Source organism: Asterias rubens, chromosome 15 (genome assembly GCF_902459465.1).
Source record: "Asterias rubens chromosome 15, eAstRub1.3, whole genome shotgun sequence".
NCBI classification, from domain to species: domain Eukaryota; kingdom Metazoa; phylum Echinodermata; class Asteroidea; order Forcipulatida; family Asteriidae; genus Asterias; species Asterias rubens.
This window is the reverse complement of record NC_047076.1, coordinates 9,247,568-9,267,241: the sequence shown is the minus strand read 5'-3', so window position 1 is coordinate 9,267,241 and position 19,674 is coordinate 9,247,568. Positions and strand designations below refer to the sequence as shown.

Below are 19,674 nucleotides of genomic sequence, written 5' to 3'. Positions count from 1 at the left end.
TTGCTTTTCAAAATAAGTGTTTATTTAATGCCTAACAAAATCTAACGTGCATCCCAGTTATCGTAGTTGTATCTGTTCCCGTGTCGTACACTTGCGAAACCTCTGTAATACTTAATAAATAAGTCTTTTACAGTTATTTACTTCACAAGTCTAAAATTAGTAAACTGTTGTTTCGTATAAAGTTTCCCCAAATCCAGTTAACCTTTTAAGAAGTTTACTCTTGAGTTAAACATCACAAGGATCACAAAACCTTCAAACTTTGCACATAGTTAGCTCTTTACTAATAAAATACATCGCTTTAACAAGTATTAAACTTAGCATTTGTTTTCTGTGCAAAGAAAGGTATAAATGTAATAGATTTACACTTTTACTTTCTGTGAAAATTAAAAAGCTATCAACAATCTGTTCATAGATTTAATTTTCCTCGTGTTCTTCTTTACCTCTGAACCTTCCCAAGCAATTTTAAACAAAAGTTAAGCTTGTATAAACTTAAAACTTACTATGTACATAGGCACCAGTGAGTTGATGAAACCGCCACTTTTTTAGAATGATGACGTCATGACAGGGTTTTTAATGTTAAAAAATGACCATTTGCTTGTTGCTGTATCTCAACGAATATAAAAGCTATGATGTTCATACTTGGGCATCGGATAGATAAAGACTTGGACAACATTTGAAAAGTTAACGTCAAAATCGTACCACCTTAACTTCCGGGTCGTTACCCTGGGTCAAAGTTCGCCTTCGTGTTTTTTTCATAAAAAAAAAACTTTTGAGCTTATCTACGGCATAACTCAAGATTGAGATCGATTTGAACCTTGAAACTCAATAGATAGTTGAACCTTAGTATTTTTAAGACAACACAGGCCTAATTACGTCATAATGACGTCATCAGGTATTGAATAACAATAAAATGTGTAAAAATCATATGGCGCGAAAGTTTTGGGGGGAATTCCCAACAGCGCTCTCTTTTTGCCCACCAAAGAGGGCGCTGTTGATTATCAAATCTGTGTACAGCATCAAGTGCAGGGGTGAGCTAGATTTTTAAAGGGCTTTCATAAGTTGCATACAAAAAACTTATGCCAATCTCACACAAACATATTGCATTTGTGAAGAAACAAGGCGTTCAAAAGTGTGATACAAGTTTAACTATAAAATAACGACACATTGTATAAAAAACATCTTTATGGTTAAATGTTTTTGAACTACGTCATCACGTAACGTCCAACCGAACACCGTGTTTTTGTAATTAACAAAAAACACCATGTCTAGTTTAATCTTCGATTTGTGTATCTAAAGTTCAGTGCCGATACCATCAAAATGCCCAAATCGTGTGTTGTAGGCGGGTGCGTCCAACGCTTCAGGTTGCGAGGACATCAGGAGTTGGATACAGGGAATAACCAACAACTTGTATTGGGCGGCAGCGTCTACTCCCGATGGTGACGGCGATTTGATGCTAGCCAAATTTTCAAGTGTTGTCAACCATATCCTCAATATTCATCATCACGACAGTCTACTCTTCCCACAATGTAGCCACGGAGAGCTTGCAGAAAGAGCACGGCTAACTCCAGGTACAGTCATTTGAAAACATGTTTTTTGGGCACAAGCATAAAGGAATTGACTAGAAAGAAAAATCTGTGGGCCTGACCCCCCTAACTAATTTATGGGATCTGCCCTTGATTTTTGCAATTTTTCCAAAGAGTAGATCATAATTGGGTGAAACTTTTAGGTTGGATGATTAAGGTGTACAAAAAAAAATGTACACGTACAGCGCATTAATATTTTGTGCATTCCACCAGCCTTCATTTAAAGGTTCGGCCAAGGTTTTGGCAGTACATACTGCAACACCATGTATGTTATCATACAAGTACATCCTTGTTTATTTCAGAATATACCTTGCTGCGCTTCATTTCAACGAGAACACCAACAGGGCACAGGCCATGGACAGGGAGGGCAACCCAGCATTCAGCATCTGCTATCCAAGGGCCAAGCAGACAACGGGAGGATATACTGTCAGGAAGATGCTGATACAGGCCACTCACAGTAAGTGCATGGTTGTGCAAGTATTTACATATGCTGGCACAAGAGGTTTCTTGTCCTGATAAATAATTTCTTTGCAAATAAACTTCAACTGATCAAAGTAATTTTTACTTTTTATTTGGGGCACAGTACAAAGACTAAATTTCTGTAAAGATACAGTTGATGTTCAAATCTCCTTTTTTATAGTTTTTTTTCAAATGAACAACTTTTTTTTTTTGGGGGGGGGCACCCCCTTATTTTTTGTATAAAATTTCCCTCGTTTCACAATTTGCGCCTAGTTTTTCACCCTTCACATTCCTCTAGCAATATTTTGCATGCATCAAAGTTCACCAGTTGATTAGGCAAATCCACATAAAGTTTTATGTACACATTGTGGGTTGTGTCCTTATAATTGATTTTATTACATTATAGATTTCAACAAGAGGATCGTGGAAAAGGTTCTGTTACTCTGCGCAGCTGGGGCAGACACCAGAGCCAACTACCCGGAGCTGAAGGCAAATCCTGGATATCTAACAGCCAAGGTAACTCGCCCTAACAAAACACAGGCTGTGAAAGAATTTGTGTCAAGGTTTGGTAAAGCGGTGGAGCCTATGGGAAGACCAGAGGGTACTGAAGGTGTGGTTGTTCCAGCAAGTATTGCAACAAAGAAGAAGAAGAGCAAGCATGCTGACAAAAGGCATACCGAGGGCCAACAAGAGGGAGAACCTTCATCCAGAAAGAAACGCAAGAAGTAAACGCAAAGTTGCCGCTAGCACATTCTTTGTGATTTGGTTAAAGTTGTGTGTAAACCAAAACGGTACATTGAAAATTTGTGAATAAGGACTGTTGCAACTAACACAAAATTGAAAGTTTTTTGGTTTTAACACCTTTGATAAATTCTTGTGAAGCATTAAAATAGATACTGGCAAGGCATGTACCTACCTACAAAGCCACAACAAATATCAACTCGGAATGCTGCGTTTGCCCGATTTAAATAAGCTAAATGTTTACGTGCACAATCTTTATTATACTGTTGCCCACTAACTGTCACTGAACAAAACACAAGAATTAGTCAAATGCGGTCAGTTTCATATTTCTAAAAAGAAACGCAATAAGATGTTCTGTGTGAAACACTCGACTGTCAAAGAAACACAAAGAGAACTGGATATTTGGAACCCAACAATTTACTCTTTGTAAGCAGGACTTCTTTGTTAAGGTATTGTTTAATGACTCGACCAACCTGTTGTACTAAAAATGAATAAACCACAAGATTTAATAAATCGCAGTGCCAATTTTGTACTAAGTGAAAGATTTTTTTTGTAATTTTATATTGCCCATGAAAATGGTGTGTCTGCATTCCACTGCTCACTGGGAAGATGTACAGTTTAGTTTGTTTCAGTTTGTTTACTGCAGTATACATGTGTGGGTGGGGGGGGGGGGTGGGCGGGGGCGACACAACAGAGCATAATCCTTTGATATTCATTATGCATTCATTTCAGCATGCATTTATTGTTACTTGGTTTGCACACTAGAATACTATTCGACTGAACTCGACCAATATAACTAGCCATGGCTACCACTACATTTTCAAATAAAAATGTAACAACGTATTTTTCAAATTTGACATCATGGTGAGGTCTATGACTATTAAATATTAACAAACACATGTACGTTTTTTTTATTGTAAAATACAAATTCTGTTTTATTTTTCCTACTCGTCCATGAGTGCATCACAAAATTGAATTTGACATGGCGTTCCCTCAAATAGATTCAAATAACTTTGAATGTAAAATATTTTGTAAAAAAAAAAAAAAAAAAAAAAAATGCAAAGGCCTCTTTTGTAAACTTAACAAAAACGCTTGACCGTTCAGTCTCATTTTTGAAAGACTATCATCATATTTACATTGTAAAGTGTATATTTACTCCTAAACCATGTAAAAGTGTTACTGACATCCAGTTATGTGTTATTATATTGTAAATCTACATGTCATCAAGGTCAGGAAATCTAAACCCTTCATAGTTGCCTCCTTCATCGGGGAAAGTCGTTCTGGTTATCTCCATTATGCATGCTGGGAGGGGCACTCTGTTGTGTCTTCCAAGGTAACCATTACACCACCCGATCACCTGCCGATAAGACACATGTCTGTACTTTCTGTGAAATAAAAAATAATACCGTTCTGTTTTACAATCAACAAACTGTATATCATTTGTCCATTTGTTACGTTGAATTGACCAATGTACTAGCCAGTATCAGTGTTACCAGGATAAGTGGGATTGACGAAATGGGCTCAAACAAGGAATAATGGGCTTATCAAGAGAGTCGCCTTTATTGTGGGGGTGGGAAAAGTGTCCTGATACATGTTCATGTATGTACCGGTTCTCATAAAATAGATTATCTGAATATAACAACCAGGTTGTGTGCTTCTATTTCGGTTCAAAAATCTTACAGAAAAAAAAGTTGAAATTTATAAACATTGAAAATTAACTCTTACCGTGGAAGGTCACCTTCAACAGCTCTAGCCCCATACTGTTGTCGGTACGCATAGTACGCTGTCTCTAGTGTTCCGGGGTTCAGACATGTAGCCGAATACCAGGGATGGTCTGTAAAACATCTGAAACCCTCAGTGTCGACTCCAGTATGAACAATTTTCTCCTGTATGGCTGCAATCTCTTTACAGCAAATGCAGTTATGAACGAACTCCATCACCACACATTTACCACAGGAACACCTTCAATTCAAAAAGCAAGACAATTAATAAGTCAGACATTTTTAAGATAACTGTGGCATGGAATTTAACTCGACATTCATGTACACAACTCAATTTCACCTGGTTGACATCATGACAAATTAGACACTAACAGTTACAGAAAACTACTCACAGACAAAGGTGTCTTTGCATTGTATGATTGTGTAGATAGACGAGCGAGTAAGGCCTATGAGCCAAATGACCTGGTATACACCGTACATGGGTGCGTGTTTTGCTGTCATCAATATCAGCAAAAGCCTACATTCACCGGCTATGTTTTTTTATGTAAAATCAGTGAACTATACTACATGTGTACGTCAATGATTCAGAAATTAAAATTACCAGTCGGTATTGTTCAATCGTTCGTTGTTGGCAGCTTGGTCATTCCCATCTTGTTCTTCATCGGGGTCGGCGTCGTCAGCAGCAGCAGCGTCACCTTGCTGTTGGCGTGGTCTTGCCAGTGGCTCGAATCTATATGGTTCAGCCCCACGAACCACCTCATCCTCATCGTCTGGCTCAACGTCATCGCTGTCTCCCGATCCCCCTGAGGTACTTTCAGATCCTTCACTGGAACCATCAGAATCTACACTGATTTCTTCTCAAAATTCGTCACCGGAGTTTTCAGAGTCTGACATGTTTACTTCGTCGAAGAAAGAATCAGCGGACAATAAATGAAATAATGCACGCGCACATTACATGTGGGGCTTGCGTAGCGTGCGTGAGTTGTATGGGTACCAGACTTAGTCAGTCTCCTTTATGACGTCACAGCCATTGCCCAACAACCAATCGTGACCTCTGCATTTTCAGAATCGCGACGCGCGGGCTTTTTAAAAATTCCTTTTTTTAATCTTTTTACAATTTCGAAAAATTATCTTTGTATACTTATATATTGTGTTTGATACATCAGCAACTAGATTTTGAAAGTGGATTGAATGGAAACTTCTCATTTTCCACGCACTTACTAATCTTATGACTTACATGTAGGACAAGTCCCAACCCTGCACTGTAGCATGCAGACCGAAAGATTAATCCGAAGTTGGTCCTTACTCGAGATAAGACGAGTCCTAACTGTTTGTGGAATGGACTTACCAGGGCCCAGTTTCATAGAGCTGCTAAGCACATAAATCTGCTTAGCATGAAATTTCTGCCTCGCTAAAAACGGGATTACCAACCAAATGTCCACATGCCCTGGTCATTTGGGCCATTAAACATTCCTTGAATCTTTCTCAACTCCTAGGGATACAGCCCTTTTAATACCTCTACCCTCGCATGTACCCATTTTATATACCCCTGAGTGAAGAGAAGCAATTATAGCAAAGCATCTTTGCTCAAGGACCAAACTGTGACCAAGTATCATGAACTCGATGTTCTTAACCACTCGGCCGTGACACCCTACAGAAGGTTTTTAAACAAAATGGAGAAAACAAAACTCAAAAGTTTTCAACTCACATGCCAGGAAGACTTGCTCTCGACGTCTTCCGTGCTGAACCTCGGACTCTTTCCCTTGAAACTATTTCAGCAACATGAGTCCTTGAAGCCAACTTCTGCAGTGGCTAATAAAACTGTCTTAGAATTCACTAAATGAGTAGTCGCAGCACAACTTCAATTCTACTACCAAGCATTTTCAATGTTCTTTTTAATATAAGCTGTCTACCACATACAAAACGTTAGATCCAGAATATAAAAATCATTCACCGTGCTTCAATAAGTAAAGACAATACTTTTTTTAGAGTGCATTTTGAAAACAATTACACTTCCAAGCCCCTTTCACACTCAAGGAATTTCACATGGGATATACTAACTTGGTTGACATATCCACACCTGCTACCCGAGAAAACTTCTGGAAAATGTTTAACGAAAACGTGTTAATTTCGCACAAGAGAAATGCTGTTAAGCATGGGGTGGTGTTAATGTTTAAACTCCCCAGGAATTTCCCAGGGGTTTACATGTCCCGTGAATTCTGTTTGCAGTGTGAGAATGGTTATAGTCAAGACTGAACTACAGTGTTGGTTATCACCACCCCTCTCCCAAAGTGTTTCATGTTTTTAACAGTCTTTAACACTTCTAGTAATTTCAACACAGTAGCAATTTTGTCTTAAGCACCTTTGGAAAAACGGAAATGTTTTAAATTTCAAGTGTTCTCATCCAATAACATCTTTTCACTGAAAAAACAAAAACAGTTGACAGTCTTTGCTAACGAAGTTAGAAAAACAAATTGTAAAAAATTTACCAAATCGGTGTACTTTCTTTAGGTGTACAAACATTGTGCAAAACAATTGACTAAACATCACTTTCAGATCCTCGAGTATAAAATCAAAATATTTATTGGAGAGGAAAAACCAAAGTTAAGGAGTAAAACAAAACGGCTGCAGATGCGGTTTGAATAGCCACATAACACAATGCATGTGAACTGTGCACCTACACAAAAACATTGCCAACCAATTTGAAATATTTTACTTAGACAACAAGGAGTGTTTAAAAACTACATTTGGGGCCATACAACGTTTTGCATATTCATAATGCGACAATGGTTGTACACCTTTGAACATGCGTTGCAAGTGCAATACAATGTCTAATTTGCATACAGTTTTCATTAAAGATAATCACTATTATACCTGCTTTTTTTTTTTTAACTTGAGTACATAATTTCAAAATGGTTCATATCAATTGGGGACCATATTGTTTTCCTAATCAATTAGTCAGTGCCTCTGTTTAGTATCCTCGCAATCAGCTTCCATAGTTGCTATTGCACACAGGGATTATGACCAAGTTAGTGGCCACATATGACTACAATGTAAGAAAAGATAGAGCATTGCTTATGAATGATAAAAGCAAACGTAGTAAACTTGCAGGTAAAATAGTATTATGAATAAAGCACTATTTGGGAGGAGTTTAGGCTCTGGGAGCAGAACCAATTTTAACTCATTTAGAACGGTATGCTCTGCCCTTCTTCAGAGGAATAGCAAGAAGAGTAAACTATTCAAAACGTTGAGACAAAACCGGCTCTTCTCAGAACAAACTCTTCTCCAAAAAGTGTTTTATACATCCATTAGTTTACTACCATAGTTTTTATGGTCCACACCATGCACATCAATGACTACAATGGGGTTGATAACAAGTTTATACACCCATAATTATATTGAAAGAGTTACAGCACAACAGAAAGTGGCTATGGCTGTTGCTAATAGCAACCTAACCTTCAACGCAATGATGATCCAGTCGCAGCCATAGCCAGAGAGGTAGCCGCCAATGTTGACAAAGCCTCAATTTTCACTACATTGCGTATGAACCGACAACAACCCAGGGAACAAACACCCTACTCTGTCTAAACTTTGATGAAACTTTACAATATTTCCAAACACATGTAATACTGTAATGAAATCACTGCTCACTTTTCTAGCATCATTATTTTGAATAATAAAAAAACTTTGAAAAGCTCCAGTGCTACAAAAAAAACACCCCTATTAAAATTTCAATCCCATTTTAAGTTTCTATAAAATCAAATGTTACAACTGGTCAGAGTCCCAAAATAGAAGTACAAAGTTGAACAGGAAGCGTCTAGCGTCTCAAGTCACGTAGTTTGAATTTTAAGGCCGGAAATCCATATGTCCCTTGTCATGTGTTCTGTGTAATGTGTCAAAATGAACACACATAATACCATGCATCCATATTGCACAGTGTTGTCCATAAAAAAAAGTGTAGTTTTAGTTTAAAAAAGCACACTACGCATTACCATATAATGCATGTTAACACATGTATTGCCGACCTTGTCCTTTTAGAATGTAACTATTCTCTTTCATGTGTCTTGAAAGAGTAAATTATGTGCAGAACGGGAACATTTATTCCATTACAGTCTAAATGAAGCCACGCTAGACTTACAATAGATTTACATGACTAAGTAAAATTGAAGTCACAACAAAGGGGTGGGTTTGGCGCAATTTGCATACTATGATTGTCAAAGAACCGCTTGTTAAGTTCTACAGTACCAGGGTTGATTCAGCGAGGTGTTGGATTCAGGTTTACTTTTGGCATTGTCCGCTTACGCAGTTGTAACCGTTGGGACAACAGTGAAGCATGTCAGCACAGCAACTTGCCTGGAGGAAAAAGCAGAAAACAATAAAACTCAATGATACCTTGCACTAAACCTCTTTTCAAACCTCCCAGACAGCTCCGCTCCTCAAACAACCTGCTTCTGAACGTACCACGTTGCCTGCACTCCTGGGGTGATCGCTGTTTTTCACATGCCGGACCATCTCTTTGGAATAGTGTCCCACTTCAACTCAGAAAAGCAGATACTTGTTCCAAATTCAAAAATCATCTCAAAACATAACTATTTCGCAAACAATAGCCTCCAAACTTTTGGATGTCTTGTGTCATTGTGTATTAGCAGAGTTCTTGTTTTTTGCGCCAGCCGTCGATTTCATCAAACTCATCCTAACTTAGGATTGATCTTATGACTTGGGACGAGTTAAGTTCCCTATCTTAAGACGTAGGATGCATTGAACCCATCCTAAGTTAGGACGGGTTACTCGTCCTAACTCGAGATAAGATTAATCCTAGTGTTTCGTGAAATCGGCCTCTGGAGTGTCATCATTGACAGACATGGCGCACTAGAAATGTTCATCATTATTATTATTATTATAAACATCTGGTTATGAAACCAAGGACGCTCATACATGTAAGTAAATGGGACGGCTCCATTTCCTGCCTCTATTTCCAGCCTTCGTGCATCACCAAGCTAATCCGCCTCCACGGTACTTAAGCAGCATGCAGCATCAGAGTCCAGCTTTCTCCAGAAGACGATCAGAGCATACTGATCGAAACGTCGAGTTGAAACCAACAATTTTTTCAGAACCACCCTAACTCGTTAGAGATAGTCATTACATGGTGTAACCGCAAACTTTTCTATATTATATTTCCACCATCCAAAGTTTCAAATCCTACTAAACTTTATCACTCTAGCTCACAAGCCTGCTGAAACCAGGGCCAAACTTCATAGAGCTGCTTAAGCTTGTGCACACCCTCAAATAAGCAAGAGTCCATTTAAGACGCTATAATAAGACCATGCTACTTGAAAACTGGCAATGATCTCAATACACTAGTCATATATCGAAGGATAACTTAACACTCAGTTCAGACAGACGCTCCAGAGTCGCGCTGAACCAAAGAGATTAAGGGTGACTCTAGGTCGGCCCAAATAAATTTTGGTTTCAGACAGACGAACCTAACAAAATATTTCATTAGCTTCGGCTCATGATAAGAAAGATCGACGTCTGAAACAAAGGCGCTCACGAGTCGTACCGAACGACTGCAACAATCGATCTTTCAACCTCTAGCTCGTCCAGCCATTCCTAACTGTTTCAGATGTCAAACTTTTCATGCACTGAATTCAATCACTTGGTTCGGCGCGAACACCAAGGAAGCGTTCTGGGTTCTTTTATGGGCACCACCAATTCTAAATCTACATGCACATCTATGATACGTAATACACCGATCCATTAGGATCCGCCAACAGCGCTCGTGTGAGCAAGAACACGTGAGCTTCTCCAATGCCATTCTGCACAATTCTTCCACGCGCGCCAAGCATATACGTGCGCGCATGTCGGACTTTATAGTGTCAGACTTTTTGTTGTGCAATGGGTTGTGATTGGTCAAACGCAATGGGGCGGAGCGTAATGGATCAGTATATTCTTGTCAAAGCCTATTCAGCATCTAGACAAGATGAGAAGACAATAAAGATTTCAGTTTTAGATGTGGGAGGAAAACCCCAGAGAGTTATTCCAGGGAAAACCCATGCAGTCAGGGAGGGACTGAAAAACCCAATCCATATAGTGCCCCTGGTGAGATTCGAACCAGGGTCTCAGAGGTTGATGGTGAGGCAAGACACCACTTTGCAAACCTAACACCCCAACTTGCTCACTGGCAGTGAAACTCACCAAGAGTTATTAAAACAGAGAGCCATACCTTAGGTAGAGGGCAGCAACCCCAGGTTCCTGTCAGGATCTTACAGCAGGTGTTACCCTCTGGGCAATAGTGCGTATCATCACACTTTATATTGCCAAGGGTCAGTAGGGCCAGTGACTCTGTGGTCCAGGTTAGGACCTCGTCCTTCTTGTTGCACTTTCCTTCTGAAATGTCGCAGGTAGTGTCCTGAGGGCAGCAGTGCTGTTGATCACTGCAACATGTTGCCTGGTAGGGAGAGGAACAAAAAATGCTGAGGTTCATCTCTCACAGCTCTCAATAACAAACAAACCCCCCTCAAGTAAATTGAGAGGTTTTGCAAGCAAAGGGTTACGCATACGGATACGATAATTGTATCCGCTCACATTGGTTGCGCGTCAGATTTTGTTTACCAATCATAGAGTCATGTGTCGGGCCTAGGGCAGAGTATAGACCCTTCGTTGACATAGGCTTTGCAAACAAAACAAATCCAAACATTTTTTGAGTATTAACTTGTTACATCACGTCGATGGAGAGTTTGATTGAATAGTAGTTTTGTTTAACTGTACGTTCTCCAGCGAGGATATATTTGCTCTGGATCTTGGGTAATATCCCCAAAACACAACCATCTTTTGAAACAAGATTTTCACAGGTCAGTTTTACTGTACATCTACATTTATATACATGTACCACTCCAAAAAACAAATGTGTACTTTGCCTTTAAAGGCAGTGGACACTATTGGTAATTGTCTAAGACTAGCCTTCACAGTTGGTGTATCTCAACATATGCATAAAATAACAAACCTGTGAAAATTTGAGCTCAATCGATCATCGAAGTTGCGAGATTAAAATGAAAGAAAAATAACCCTTGTCACACGAATTGTGTGCATTTAGATGAATGATTTCGAGACCTCAAGTTCTAAATCTGAGGTCTCGAAATCAAATTCGTGGAAACTTACTTCTTTCTCGAAAACTATGGCACTTCAGAGGGAGCCGTTTCTCACAATGTTTTATACATGTACCATCAACCTCTCCCCATTACTCGTCACCAAGAAAGGTTTTATGCCAATAATTATTTTGAGTAGTTACCAATAGTGTCCACTGCCTTTAAGGCATAGGAGCTTACCTTTGGTAAGGGGCAGCATCCCCATTGTCCAGATGCCAACTTGCAGCAGGTGTTGCCGGTCGGGCACTGATGAGTGCTATCGCACTGCACATCCCCAAAGCCGTCCGGTAGGGCAAGGTTCTTCAAGACCCATGGGATGGGCGCTGAGGATTTGCTGCAAGTACCGGCCGAGACATCACAGGTGTATCCATTGGGGCAACAGTGGATGCCGTCAGAGCAACACACAGCCTGTAGGGCAAATATATAATCAGGGACATCATAGGCTGTTGGAAAAAAAACCTGAACTCTGAGCCCAATGCGTGAAAGCTGGCGCGTGCAAAAATGCGAAAGATTGCGAGCACAAAAGCTTGCGGGTACGAAGCATGCTTAAAGCCATTGGACCCTTTCGGTACAGAAAAAAAAAAAGTTCACAGATTTAAAAATAACTTACAGGGTTTACAGAAGGTAATGGTGAAAGACTTCTCTTGAAATATTATTCCATGAAATGCTTTACTTTTTGAGAAAACAGTAAAACAATATCAATTCTCGATATCAAGAATTACGGATATATTTTAAACACATGTCATGACACGGCGAATTGTGCGGAAACAAGGGTGGGTTTTCCCGTTATTTTCTCCAAACTCCGATGACCAATTGAGCCTTAATTTTCACAGGTTTGTTATTTTATATATAAGTTGTGATACGTGAAGTGTGGGCCCTGGAAAATACTGTTTACCGAAAGGGTCCAATGGCTTTAAGTATCTTTGGGTTTGAAAGCACTACCTGGGTGGCACAGGCTGTATTCTCCCCAGGGAGCTGAGATGGTTCAAAGTCACTGGACACTATTGGTAATTGTCAAAGACTAGTCTTCACAGTTGGTGGATCTCAACATATGCATAAAATAACAAACCTGTGAAAATTTGAGCTCAATCGGTCGTCGAAGTTGCAGGAAATGAATGAAAGAAAAAAAAACACCCTTGTCATCTAAAGTTGTGTGCTTTCAGATGCTTGATTTTCGAGACCTCAAATTCTAAACTGGAGGTCTCAAAATCAAATTCGTGGAAAATAACTTCTTTCTCGAAAATTACGTTATTTCAGAGGGAGCCGTTTCTCACAATGTTTTATACTATCAACCTCTTCCCATTACTCATTACCAAGAAAGGATTTATGCTAATAAATATTTTGAATAATTACAAATAGTGTCCACTGCCTTTAAGGAATGATTTAAGGCCCAGTGACCAGGGGTAATAATGTTGAAAGGTCGTGAGTGCTATATAAGATGCAAATATTATTTTATATCGTTATTATACCTAAATTTTCTTAAGAATTTGATCTAGTTTATGAAATACAATAAATGTAAAAGTTCGGGGGGGGGGAGGGGTTTGGTTAAACAAATCAAACTGATTTCTGGTAATAAACGGACAGTTCATATCCCTCTATAATGGAAGTTTTAAAGGCTGCTAGGCAAAAGAGGAGTCTTGCAATTAGCATAAATAGGATACCAGCTACAATCCAATGGTATTATACAACGCTAATCACTGGTTCCCTAATACCATTTTTGCTTAATGAATTTATCTGGTACACACACATTTGTACCCGACAGTTAGAAAACACAAATCATATCCATGTTATAGGGATGCTTAAACGGGTAATATAGCGCTTACGATTCTGCTAAGCAAAGACAAACATCAGTTGCAAATTGTATATACAGTGTACCCGTACGGTATGTGGCTAGTACTACATAAAAACAACTTTTATGCAAATTATTGTGCTTAAGAGGCTCTGTTGCAATCAGAAAAATGACGGTGTAGCTGAAGAGCCAATGAAAAAGACTAAGGCCCTATTTCATAGATCTTACATGTACATGTACATGTACATGTATGGCAACAAAAATGTGTTAACCTATAGAGTAATGTACAAACGCGATGGGGACCGCAAGGAGACACGTGCATCTTCTGTACGTGCGTTGAATATGAAGTACAAGTTGGGCAAGCACGCATTTCGGGGCACGTATATAGGCCGGTGCGCCCTCTAGATCTTATATATAACTCTATGTGTAAACCAGAAAAAGGTTACCAGCCAATGTACCATGCCACATGCACAATCTATGACTGATGTCTTGCTTATTTATGCCAAGCAGAAAGTTGCTAGAATCAAAGTAATGGGCCCAATTTTGAAGAGCACCCTCACCTTTACTTGGGGGCAGCAGCCCCATTGTCCGCTAGCGAGCTTGCAGCAAGTGTTTCCATCAGGACATTGGTAGGAGCTGTCACACACGACAGAGTCTACACCAGTGGTAGTAAATGCCAAGGTCTTGCTGGACCAGGGAACGATCTCAGCCTGAAAATTAGAGCAGACATTGATTTGATTTGATCAAAACTGATATTTTGAGATACATGTACCAACTACACAAACGGGCCGCAATGTGAGCTACACAAATGTACAACTGTAGAGCCTATGGCCACTCACTGCAATTTACTTACAATAAACTACAGTTTCGGTACACTACACTCTCACTACACTGTATTGTACATGTACATGTAGTATACACATGTACGTATGTACGTGACGTACTCCATCCAAAAACCATGCACTTTCCCCAAAAAAACTCAGCAATGCATTTATTTTCTCATCAAATAGATGGCAATAAGAGCTTATAACAGCCATCTTCAGACTGTAGCAGTAACTCAAAATTGTGTCTTGTTAAACCTTTATTGGAGTCCGAGTACAACATTAAAAATTTTGCCTACTTGATAAAAATAAATCGTTTTTAAATTTTTAGAAAATAACAATTCATTTCTTGTTATTGTTGAAGATATCACAGCATTTGGATGTCTTGGTTGACGCTTTGGCTGTCGGCCATTTTACTATTTCTGAGAAGTGCATAATTTTGGATCGGAGTGTCACAATAAAAACAAATGCTTCATTGTCATTCATTGACAAGCTAAAAACAAATGCTTCATTGTCATTCATTGACAAGCTAAAAACAAATGCTTCATTGTCATTCATTGACAAGCTAAAAACAAATGCTTCATTGTCATTCATTGACAAGCTAAAAACAAATGCTTCATTGTCATTCATTGACAAGCTAAAAACAAATGCTTCATTGTCATTCATTGACAAGCTAAAAACAAATGCTTCATTGTCATTCATTGACAAGCTAAAAACAAATGCTTCATTGTCATTCATTGACAAGCTAAAAACAAATGCTTCATTGTCATTCATTGACAAGCTAAAAACAAATGCTTCATTGTCATTCATTGACAAGCTAAAAACAAATGCTTCATTGTCATTCATTGACAAGCTAAAAACAAATGCTTCATTGTCATTCATTGACAAGCTAAAAACAAATGCTTCATTGTCATTCATTGACAAGCTTTAAAAACAAATGCTTCATTGTCATTCATTGACAAGCTAAAAACAAATGCTTCATTGTCATTCATTGACAAGCTAAAAACAAATGCTTCATTGTCATTCAATGACAAGCTAAAAACAAATGCTTCATTGTCATTCATTGACAAGCTAAAAACAAATGCTTCATTGTCATTCATTGACAAGCTTTAAAAACAAATGCTTCATTGTCATTCATTGACAAGCTAAAAACAAATGCTTCATTGTCATTCATTGACAAGCTAAAAACAAATGCTTCATTGTCATTCATTGACAAGCTAAAAACAAATGCTTAATTGTCATTCATTGACAAGCTAAAAACAAATGCTTCATTGTCATTCATTGACAAGCTAAAACAAATGCTTCATTGTCATTCATTGACAAGCTAAAAACAAATGCTTCATTGTCATTCATTGACAAGCTAAAAACAAATGCTTCATTGTCATTCATTGACAAGCTAAAAACAAATGCTTAATTGTCAATCATTGACAAGCTAAAAACAAATGCTTCATTGTCATTCATTGACAAGCTAAAAACAAATGCTTCATTGTCATTCATTGACAAGCTAAAAACAAATGCTTCATTGTCATTCATTGACAAGCTAAAAACAAATGCTTAATTGTCATTCATTGACAAGCTAAAAACAAATGCTTCATTGTCATTCATTGACAAGCTAAAAACAAATGCTTCATTGTCATTCATTGACAAGCTAAAAACAAATGCTTCATTGTCATTCATTGACAAGCTAAAAACAAATGCTTCATTGTCATTCATTGACAAGCTAAAAACAAATGCTTCATTGTCATTCATTGACAAGCTAAAAACAAATGCTTCATTGTCATTCATTGACAAGCTAAAAACAAATGCTTCATTGTCATTCATTGACAAGCTAAAAACAAATGCTTAATTGTCATTCATTGACAAGCTAAAAACAAATGCTTCATTGTCATTCATTGACAAGCTAAAAACAAATGCTTCATTGTCATTCATTGACAAGCTAAAAACAAATGCTTCATTGTCATTCATTGACAAGCTAAAAACAAATGCTTAATTGTCATTCATTGACAAGCTAAAAACAAATGCTTAATTGTCATTCATTGACAAGCTAAAAACAAATGCTTCATTGTCATTCATTGACAAGCTAAAAACAAATGCTTCATTGTCATTCATTGACAAGCTAAAAACAAATGCTTCATTGTCATTCATTGACAAGCTAAAAACAAAGCTTAATTGTCATTCATTGACAAGCTAAAAACAAATGCTTCATTGTCATTCATTGACAAGCTAAAAACAAATGCTTAATTGTCATTCATTGACAAGCTAAAAACAAATGCTTCATTGTCATTCATTGACAAGCTAAAAACAAATGCTTAATTGTCATTCATTGACAAGCTAAAAACAAATGCTTCATTGTCATTCATTGACAAGCTAAAAACAAATGCTTAATTGTCATTCATTGACAAGCTAAAAACAAATGCTTAATTGTCATTCATTGACATAACCTACGTATATGCTCTAACATGTCTAAGATCTAACAAATATCTCAAATCTAACCTATCCCAAGGATCTTTGTTTTCAGAAGGAGAGGTTCTGATTATTATAAATACTACAAGAAAGATCGACTAAGAATCTAGCAGGAACTTAAAGGCAGCAAAACATATCCAGTGCACTCCTGCTCCCTAAACGCAGAGGGAAGAATTCATGATACCGCTCAAAATCTACTAACAGCAAACGTAAACATTCTGTTGGGTAAAAACAATCAGAAAGACTTACAAAAAAACTGCAACTTTTATAATGAAATATGACTATTCAAATTTATGCAAACTCGGCTGCGGATGAAAAGTTATGAATGCAAAAAAACAAAAACATTTCATGACAAGTAAAGAAAAGTTTAGGAGACTGTGTACCAGACTCCACTCATCACACATTTCTGCATGGTCGGAGACTGGTACCAACAGTTAAAAAAACAACTAAATGGGTGAATGCACTGCTGCTGAATGAGACTGCACTACGTCTTAGTAGGGTCACTATCATGAAGCTGTGACCTCATAGAAATGGCTGCTGTTGCTATGGCGATGATAAAAACTTCTTCTTTCTACAAATAAAAGGACAAAACAAGAAAGTTAGCAACAAAATGGTATAGAATATAATGAGATGGGGTAATATTCCATAAAGGAGTGTCGTGATGGCTTGATATTTGGTTCATGGGAAAAAGTAGGAACATCTAGTTGAGAACAAGGTTTACATGTGCACTGTATGGTGTGGGCTTAACTAAACATTTCAGGCTGTTCAATCATAAATTGTTTCAAAATCAAAATCAAAATCAGACTAAAGTAGGAAGAATATATCATGGCTGGATTTGTTTTAAAGATTAATCTATTGCATTAACCCATCCAAACAGATCCCAAAGAAAGATTGTGTAATCTGATGAGTGTATCTGCTTCAAGTCAAATCATGCACGCTGCCAGTATAAGTCTTATGTAGTTTTGTATTAAACTTTTCCCTGTCGCGTCCTGTCACTGTCCTTTGCGATGTGCGGGGCTGCATACCTGCGGGTAATACAGTGGTAATTTCTACTTTTGCAGCCCCTGACCCACATAGCTGTTTCTTTCGTTTTGTTACTTGCATTTTGGTTTGTCTTCGGTACATATTTATTGTTTTGTGCTGTTATACATAACTTTGTACATTTGGTGTTGTTCTGGTCGAATAAATAATAATAATACTAATAATTTTAGCCGTGTGTTCAACTTTACCATTGCTTGATATCATTTCAGGAAAGCTCTGAGGTTTTTGCCATTATTCTCCTCCCTGTCCCTTCTATAAATTACAAATGACACCTCAAATGTTTTCTAAAACTCTCCTTTCAATAAATATATGAATCCCACTTGCAAACTTGTCAAACAAATTATGAGTGGGTTCCAGTCTTAAAGTTTCTTTGAAAGTTTATTGTAAAAATCTCTGTATATCAAATATCGAGTCAAAATATTTGTTTTTGTGGCAACATTGTCTCATCTAATGACTTGCTTGCACATGGCTGCATGTATGATTTCACTCTTCACTCTATATCAGCATCAATTAAAACTTAATGGGCAAACTTAGAGGTTCAACAATGCTACTGCACATAAGAACATTCGACCTCTGCACTCTACCAAACAGGTTGACATAAATAGGTAGATAGCAAAAGAGGGCTAGAATGCTGGTAGATGGCTGGCATAATAATCCAGCCGTTGAAGTCATGAGTTAAGTTTCGTATGCATAGACGTTAGGGGGCATTGAACCCATCTTAATTTTTCCTTGTTTAACCAAAAGTTAAATACAGTTTTTTTCTTATTACTCATCACAGTACAACCAGCTGTCACTAATATTGATGATTTGTGTACTAAATATTACAGTTAGAATGCCCTGGCAAAATAATACAGCCTCTAGATCTATGGTCTCTAAATGGTTAAAGGCAGTGGACACTATCGGTAATTACTCAAAATAGCTATTAGCATAAAACCTTACTTGGTAATGAGTTATGGCAGTAATGTATAAAACATTGTGAGAAACGGCTCCCTCTGAAGTGACGTAGTTTTCGAGAAAGAAGTCATTTGATTTCGAGACCTCAGATTTAGAATTTGAGGTCTCAAAATCAAGCATCTGAAAGCACACAACTTCGTGTGCTAAGGGTGTTTTTTCTTTCATTATCATCTCGCAACTTCGATGACCGATTGAGCTCAAATTTTTACAAGTTTGTTATTTTATGCATATTTTGAGATACACCGAGTGAGAAGACTGGTCAATGACAATTACCAATACTGTCCACTGTCTTTAAAAGAAACATAAAATAAACAAAAGTTTTAGTGAAGTCAACTTACGTGTATTCGACGGGCTACGTTTTGCGCTCATCATGTTCACTACAGCTACCGCTTTTTAGAATGCGCATTTTGCAAAAACAGACTACCAGTCTATGCATAGATGGTGTTATTTAATGGAGCCGGTAACAGAACATCTTTCTCAGGATTAACATAGCGGAGACACAACCTGTAACATCATCTTGAACATTATTAAATAGTTTTCAAAAACAAGTTATTTCTGAAAAGAAAAAAAATGATGGGGAAGAAACATACACTGAATTTGAACAGCTTTCGAAAGGTAAATAATCATATCATATTGGAGTAACAATAACAAAAATTGTCAAGTACAAAAACGCAGACTTTTGCAGCTGGAGGTTGTCCCTAGAAATAAATTGAGAAAATTTAGCATGGAAGAAAGATTCATTCAAGACAAATTCATAGAAGAAGTGAATTAATGATTATTTAACTGAAAATTATCAACTGCGTTGGTACACATCTATCTATCCTACATGTCCTATTAGCCAAAGTAATGCTATCCTATATGTAATACTGACCATTTCTACGACTTAACTTTAGCTAACCTCAAAGAACTACAACAAATTTTCAAGGTGTTTAGATAAACTATGACCTTTGAAGGTGA

The 19,674-nt window shown here is 37.7% G+C and overlaps 3 protein-coding genes across 8 annotated transcripts in view; 1 reads left to right on the top strand and 2 right to left on the bottom strand.

The window, feature by feature from the left end:
* Positions 1–1,269: 1,269 nt before the first annotated feature.
* LOC117300242 lies at positions 1,270–2,771 on the top strand. Its single transcript, XM_033783969.1, has 3 exons — positions 1,270–1,568; positions 1,886–2,040; positions 2,449–2,771. Exons 2-3 carry the CDS (start codon positions 1,938–1,940, stop codon positions 2,769–2,771), a joined length of 426 nt encoding a protein of 141 aa, XP_033639860.1. The 5' UTR covers positions 1,270–1,568; positions 1,886–1,937.
* A 721-nt stretch (positions 2,772–3,492) lies between these two features.
* LOC117300241 (P2X purinoceptor 7-like) lies at positions 3,493–6,042 on the bottom strand. The gene is made up of 4 exons (XM_033783968.1): positions 6,021–6,042; positions 5,106–5,358; positions 4,509–4,745; positions 3,493–4,168 (listed from the first exon to the last, which is right to left on the bottom strand). Exons 1-4 carry the CDS (start codon positions 6,040–6,042, stop codon positions 3,997–3,999), a joined length of 684 nt encoding a protein of 227 aa, XP_033639859.1. The 3' UTR covers positions 3,493–3,996.
* A 327-nt stretch (positions 6,043–6,369) lies between these two features.
* Positions 6,370–19,674, bottom strand: part of LOC117300127 (progranulin-like) — a 49,876-nt gene continuing 36,571 nt past the window's right edge. For all 6 annotated transcript variants that reach the window (XM_033783834.1, XM_033783831.1, XM_033783833.1 and 3 more), the window contains 4 exons: positions 13,999–14,148; positions 11,830–12,057; positions 10,728–10,952; positions 6,370–8,857 (listed from right to left, as the gene is read on the bottom strand). In XM_033783834.1, the coding sequence (XP_033639725.1) occupies positions 8,783–8,857; positions 10,728–10,952; positions 11,830–12,057; positions 13,999–14,148 (678 nt within the window). In that variant the 3' untranslated portion in view covers positions 6,370–8,782. The remainder of the gene's footprint in view (positions 8,858–10,727; positions 10,953–11,829; positions 12,058–13,998; positions 14,149–19,674) is intronic.